The 7,095-nt window shown below is 45.1% G+C and overlaps 1 protein-coding gene across 1 annotated transcript; it reads right to left on the bottom strand.

Moving 5' to 3' along the window:
* Positions 1-727: 727 nt before the first annotated feature.
* Tnfrsf17 (TNF receptor superfamily member 17) lies at positions 728-6,811 on the bottom strand. The gene is made up of 3 exons (XM_021210099.1): positions 6,570-6,811; positions 5,290-5,448; positions 728-1,127 (listed from the first exon to the last, which is right to left on the bottom strand). The coding sequence occupies exons 1-3, from the start codon at positions 6,730-6,732 to the stop codon at positions 844-846; spliced, it is 606 nt and encodes a 201-aa protein (XP_021065758.1). The 5' UTR covers positions 6,733-6,811; the 3' UTR covers positions 728-843.
* Between the last annotated feature and the right edge of the window lie 284 nt (positions 6,812-7,095).

Raw genomic sequence — 7,095 nt, 5'->3', positions numbered from 1 at the left:
GGAACTCACTTTGTAGACCAGGCTGGCCTCGAACTCAGAAATCCGCCTGCCTCTGCCTCCCGAGTGCTGGGATTAAAGGTGTGCGCCACCACGCCCGGCCCGCACATGCATTTTTATGAGCATGCTGGCACCTGCTGCATTGCACACAGAATTAGCCTGGCTTCTACTTACAGAAAAACATGTGACAATCTTGCTTTCTTTGGCCATCAGGAGAATCCAGTTTGTCCTCAAATATACCTACAATGTTTGTGGGTGCCTGAGTAGAAACATGATACTCTGGGGCCTATAGATGGTGGAGAGCTTTTGTTTCTTTTTTTTCTTTTTTCTCTTTTTCTTTTTCTTTTTTCTTTTTTTTCTTTTTTTTTTTTTTTTTTTCTCTGTGTGGCCTTGGTTGCCCAGGAACTAGCTGTCTAGACCAGGCTGGCCTCAGACTCACAGAGATCTGTCTGCCTCTGCCTCCTGAGTACTAGGATTAAAGGCATAAACCACCACCACCTGGTTTTAGAAAACCAAAAATTCAACCGTGGGCTGGAAAGATGGCTTAGTGGTTAAGAGCACCGACTGTTCTTACAGAGGACTTGGGTTCAATTCCCAGCACTCTCATGGCAGCTCACAACTGTCTGTAACTCCAAGATCTGACACCCTCACATCTACATGCAGACAAAACAACCAACCAATGCACATAAAATAAAAATACATAAACAAAATGTCAACTACAAAACCAGAATTAAAGAACAAAAAGCTGTATTCTTGGTTGATAAACGGTCATCCTAAAGACATCTAAGGCATCAGCTCTCCTGACAAAAGGTTCTCAAAGCGGCTTCACACCAGTTAGAAAGCTCATTATCTAGTGTGAGTCGGCTTCTCCATCCCCATGATGCTTTGCAAAGCAGTTGGCACACTTGACTTGCCGTAGTCAGCTGTTTTCGTGGTGACAAGAATGGTTGCCCCCTCCTCCATGGCTGGAAGCGGGAAGAAATGGTCAGAATCCCCCTTGGGTTTGCTCTTGACACAGTCCTCACAGGTGCACTCTTCCACTGTATACTCCAGGCTTCGGGGAAGAATCCTTTCGTCACCAGCCCTGCTCCTAGTCAGCTCGGTGTCGGCCTTGTCCAGCTGAGCCGATCCTGATGATACAGACAGGTAGGCATTCACCCGAGAGCCTCAGTGGTACTGTCATGCCGTGCAGGACACAGCAAGACACAGAGCAGCACAAGACCAAGGATGAGTGCATCCTACACTGCCAACTAAGACTACAGCCCATGCAGGGCCCTGAGGCAGGTTGCTTTGTGGGAATAAGGAGCTTTTACATCTTGTCTTATGTTGACCACATTTAAATATCAGGATATATCACATGAAAAATCTACACAACCAAACTTCATACAGACTACAAAATGTGACATCAGGAGGGACATGGAGACAATGGACTGGAGTCCACTGCATTGCTGCTATCTGAGTGCTCTGACATGTGACAGATACCCTTGCTGGTAAAGCCACAAACTGGATCAGTTATATTCCTATTACCCATTTGGCTCTTGGAAGTTATGAGGATTTGATCTCATCTTACACAAGAAATTGCCACATGTCACAGCCCATCAGAGTCACCTTGTGAGTGACATTTTGGACTACAGAAGCAGAAGCTGAGCATAGTGGCATATACCTGTAAGGCAGCCACTCAGGAGGCCGAGGCAGGAAGAATTTGGAGCTAGCGTGTTCAAGAACGGCCCTGAGTTCAGTCTCCAATACCAGAGGGGGAAAGAATATGGAAGGTTCTTTTTAAGTTTATTTGTTGTGATGGGGTGGGTCACATCACAGTGCACCTGTGAACATTAGGAGTGCTTATGGGAGTGGATCAAACTCAGCAACCTAAAGAGGTTGACAGTGGGTACCTTTATCTACTGGACATCTTGCCAATCCCTAAAGATGAGTCCTGCTGTCTGTTTTGTCCTAGTTTTCCTAGCATGGCATCTTGCAGAGCATTTTTATCATGTTATTTGTTTGTGTATATGTAGCCTAGAAATCACTGTCAGCTGGTCTCCAACTCGTTTTATTCTATAACATGTATCAGTGTTTGCTGCATGTATGTGTGTGTACCGTGTATATATATGCCTGGTGCAAAAGTGTTATTGGATCCTCTGGAACTGAAGTAACAAAAGGTTATGAACTGCCATGTGGATGCTGGAAACCAAACCTTGATCCTCCGCAAGAGCAGCATGTACTCTTAGACACTGAGCCATTTCTCTAGCTCATGGCTTCAAACTATTGGTGACTTTCTGCTTGCTTCAGCTGCCAAGTACTGATATTACAGGTGAAGACCACACTCCTGGATAAGTCATTTTTAAATGAATTTTCTTTCATTTCCATATAGAAGCCCAGTTTGTCCCCAGTACACATCTGTGAAGAATAGGTTTTAACAGCACTTGCTACACCTGGCAGCCATGGTGGCACATGTCTTTAATCCTAGTGCCTGGGAAAGAGAGGCAGGCAGATCTCTGAGTTTGAGGCCAGTCTGGTCTATAAAACAAGTTCCAGAACAGTCAGAGCTATACGGAGAAACCTTATCTGGAAAAACAAACAAACAAAGTACTTGTTGCACGAGTACTTGAATTCAGAACCCACACCAAAAATGGGGTGCAGCAGCAGGTGTCTGTAACCCCAACTCTGAAATAAGGTGAAGGCAGAGACAGGAGAATCTCAGCTTCAGAAGCTTGAAACTCAGCTATCCTGGAAAATGCATCAAAGTATAACAAACAAGAAAGACCCTGCCTTAAGCACAGTAGAAGATGATAATTGACAACTTCCTGGAAGTTGTCCCCGTACATGTGCTGTGACGTGTCCCTACCCTCTCTCACACAGAGAAGATTAAGCCTCTGCTTCTCAACATTCCACAGTGGATCTATAAATCATCTTCCAGGGGATTGGACGAATGGCTCAGCCACTAACAGCTAAGACAAGTGGTTCACCCAGCACTCACTTGGTGGCTCACAACTGTCTGTAACTTCAGTCTCAGGGGACTCTGGTTTCTCGGGGTAATGCACACAAACATATATGAGGCCAAACACCCACATACATAAAAATAAATAAATAAATAAATAAATAAGTCAGAGTTACTCTAGAAATACACAAAAAGCGGGAAGGAAAAAGCCTGCCTGACCTTACTTCCACATGAAGCAAAAGAAACCACTTACAGAACAATAGCGGAGTGGTAGTTACCAGAGGCAAGGAGGTGGGGGAAATGAGAAGCAGATGGCCGGAAGTCCAGAGCTGCAGTTACATAAGCTGCATCTGTAGAGCCAGCGTGTGACAAGATGACTAGATAGCACTGGAGTGAGTGCTTCAAGAGAGTAGATTCCAACCACCCTCACCACAGGAAGAGTGGAGCAGGGCCAGGGATGGAGCTCCACTGGCAGAGTGCATCTCTCAGCTGGCATGCACAAGAGGCTCTGGATTCAGTCCCCAGAACTTCCCAAACCAGGCCTGATGGTGCATACCTGTGAAGCCAGCTCTGGAGAACTGGCAGCATGAGGGTCAGAGATGTTCACAGTGACCCTGAGATCCATAGTCCAAGGCCAGCATGTGCTACCTGAGACTCTATCACCAAAAGGTCAACTATGTGAAGACGTGGATGCGTTTGACTGTAGTCACTGTTTCCCTATGTGTCTATATTCAGAACATTATGTCATGTACTTTTTATGTGCACAATTTGTATGTTAAAATGTTTTCATTCTAGGTTTGAAGAGGTGGCTCAGTGGTTAAGAATATGTACCTTTCTTCCAGAGGACTGATTCAGTCACTACCATCCACCTGTAACTCCAGCTACAGGGGATCTGGTGCCCTCTTGTGCCAACTAGAGGCACTGTGCTCACATGCACAAAATCTGGCCCTAGATTTGAAGCTCTTCCAGATGACATCCAATCTGTGGTCCAGTTCTCTATCAACCCATTGGCCATTCCAGGTCAGTCGGTCACGGGGCTCCCAATTTTTGTTAAACCACTCTCAGCCACACACATATATACATAACTTTAAAAACATTGAAAATGCATTCTTTTGTCTACAGAACCACACTGGGGAAAGAGTGAGTGAGTTTCTAGCCATTCCCGCCGCACGGGAAAGCAAATGGGGTAGATGCTTGGCAGATCATGCATGGAAAACAAATGTATAAAAGAAGCAGAGCGAGGGCTGGGAACATAGCTGAGTGATCTACGAACTTGCAAGCATGAGAACCAGAGCTGAAATCTCTAGCACGCTGCTACCAAGCACATGCCTGTAACCTCAGCATGTAACCTCTCCGTGGAGGAGAGAGTGAGGCATCAAAGCTGAAACCGCTTGCTTCTGCCCCACTGAGAGACCCTGTCTCATGGCAACAGGGAGAGGAGTGGTAGAAGAAGATACCTGATATCCTATTCTAACCTCATTGCACACATGAGCATGTGCACACACACCCACATCCATGCACCACACACACCAAAAGAAAAAAAGTTAAAAAAAAAAAAAAAAGGATTCATGACCATGGCTGCTATGTGTCTAAGAATCAAATCACAGAGAACAGTGCTATAAAAATATTTTTAGCCTAAGAGGCCCTCAAGCCGAGCATCTACTTCCCTGTGACTGGCACTCTGTTGCTTAATAATTATCCTTGAGATGGTTAATGAACCAGGTTATTCATTGTTAGCATTTTGGGTAGTAAAACATGCACAGGCAAACAGTGCTTATAATTGTATTAAAACCAAGACCATGGATCTTGCCAAATACTCTTAGCCTGAGAGTACCTGGCTGTGGTCCAGTTGTAATAAGACAGTATCTCATCAGTGAACGAAATTCAAAGACACTTTCCAAGGAAGCCTCAAGAATAGTTACCAAGAGAACTTGGGTTTGGGGGGGCGGGGGACAGGCATTGAAAGGAGACTGCAAAGTAGGTGTCAAGGTCAAAATTTCTCTGGTTTGTTTTGTTTGGGGAACAGTTGGTGGGTTCCGTTTGTTGTTGTTGTTGTCATTGCCGATGCTTTGCTTTGAGATATGGTCTCCTATCGCCCCAGCTGAGCTCACACTCACACTCAGTAAGTAGCTAAGCATGACCCTGACCCCTTTAGCCCTTTGATCCTCCTGCCTCCACTACCCACGTGCTAAGATGACAGGCATGTGCCACCTCTCCCAGCTCAAAATTTCGAATAACTACCCACCAACACATTTGAAAGTGCTGTAACAACAACAAAAAAGCCCAAGTTAAAAAAAGAAAAGGAAATGAAACTTGGAAGAGCCGCCCTCACAGAAATAGATTCCAAGACTCACCGTCAAGCTGACCTGGGCTTTGAGGCTTGTCCTTCAGGGCCTCGGGGTTCATCTTCCTCAGCAAGAATGAGAGTGTGAAAAGTGCCAAAAAGAGGACCAAGGTCAGCCCCAAGAAGATCCAGAGCACCGTGTATGTCCCTCTCACTGAACTGGTCATGCCTTTATCAAAAGAATGTCACAGAGAGATGCAGCCAGAGCTCAGGATTCACACCAAGTATGACTTTCCGACAGTCAGTTCCCCTAATGCACATTCATGAGCATCTTACTTGGGGTGCATTTTTAGACAAAGACTCCTGTCGATCAAACCCAGCCATATCCAAGGATGACCTTGAACTTCTGATCCTCCAGTCCCCACCTCCTACATAAGAGCTGCAATTACAGATCTGCAGCACTATGACCACACACTCTGCTGGGGACAGAACCCAGGGCTGTGTACATGCTAGCCAGGCGCCCTACCAACTCAGCTACAGCTCAACCCCGTTTGTTGTTTATGGGACTGGACCTTACTCTAGCCCAAGCTACCCTGAAATTCACAATGTAGTCCAGGTGAACCTCAAATTTGTTTGGTTCTCAACCTGTGGGGCGCAACACCTCTGGGGGAGCCAAACAATTCTTTCACAGGAGTTGAATATCAGATAGCCTGCATATTAGATATATACATTATGATTCATAACAGTAGCAAAACTAGTTAGGAAGTAGCAATGAAAATAATTTTATGGTTGGTTGTCACCACAAATGAGTAACTATTAAAGGATTGCAGCATTAGGAAAGTTAAGAACCGGGCTGGAGAGATGGCTCAGTGGTTAAGAGTACCGACTGTTCTTCTGAAGGTCCTGAGTTCAAATCCCAGCAACCACATGGTGGCTCACAACCATCTGTAATGAGATCTGACACCCTCTTCTGGTGCATCTGAAGACAGCTACAGTGTACTTAGATATAATAATAAATAAATCTTAAAAAAAAAGAAAGAAAGAAAGAAAGTTGAGAACCACTGAATTAGAGGCATGCACTACCCATTCCTGGTTTCACCAACATTAACTTTTAAATTCTAAATAACCCTTAATTAAGAGCTAATAAAATTGAGACTGGTTCTGAATAATTTTTTGTTGTTGTTGTTCCAAGAGACATTTAAATTAGTTATCTTTTCTGGTTTTGATTTAGGAAAACAAAAGAAAATGAAAATCTGCCCATCTCCTCTACACACTTGTTCTCTGGCAGACAGTCAGCACTCTAAGGAGACTGCTTCCCACAAGAAGCAGCGGCCGAGGACTTGAACTTACTTGGATCACAGTAAGGCTGACAGGTTGCAGGAGGGTTGGAACATCTCAAGTGGCATGGTTTGCAAGCATGCAGCAGACTGTCAAAATATTCACTGTGGAAACACTGCTGAGCCATGAGGGACTGGATCACTGAAAGAAACGGGAAGAGCGGACAGAAAATCATCGAGGGAGGGCAGCAGATTCTCTGCGGGAGTTCCCCGTGGACAGGAAAGACCCTGACTGCTCTTAGGAGGGCCACGGGTATTGTGGTGGAGGATTTGAATACCTCTCTTTCTGATCCTCCGTTTCTAAGAGGCTTGGGCGGGGCGGCAGAGAGGTATATCACAGCAAACTATTCCTGAAACAGAAACCACCTATTTATAGAGGAGAGTTACCACCCAGGTAACAGTTGCAATGTGGACAAGCCTGGGGCATCAAGCTGAAAGTGCAGTAGCTATTTATGGATCATGTTTGGGGGCTGTATCATGAGACAAGAGACAGGCAAGATGAGGGCTGCCTCCCTTACATACTTTTTTTTTTTTTTTTT

Source organism: Mus pahari, chromosome 12 (genome assembly GCF_900095145.1).
Source record: "Mus pahari chromosome 12, PAHARI_EIJ_v1.1, whole genome shotgun sequence".
Lineage (NCBI taxonomy): Eukaryota > Metazoa > Chordata > Mammalia > Rodentia > Muridae > Mus > Mus pahari.
This window is presented reverse-complemented; position numbering and strand designations above follow the sequence as displayed.

Coding starts and splice junctions, on each gene's coding strand:
- Tnfrsf17 (XM_021210099.1), bottom strand. CDS start 6,732: ATGATTTTCTGTCCGCTCTTCCCGTTTCTTTCAGTGATCCAGTCCCTC. Junction 5,449..6,569: donor TCAGCCTTACTGTGATCCAA/GTAAGTTCAAGT, acceptor CTTTTGATAAAG/GCATGACCAGTTCAGTGAGA. Junction 1,128..5,289: donor AAGCCCAGGTCAGCTTGACG/GTGAGTCTTGGA, acceptor CTGTATCATCAG/GATCGGCTCAGCTGGACAAG.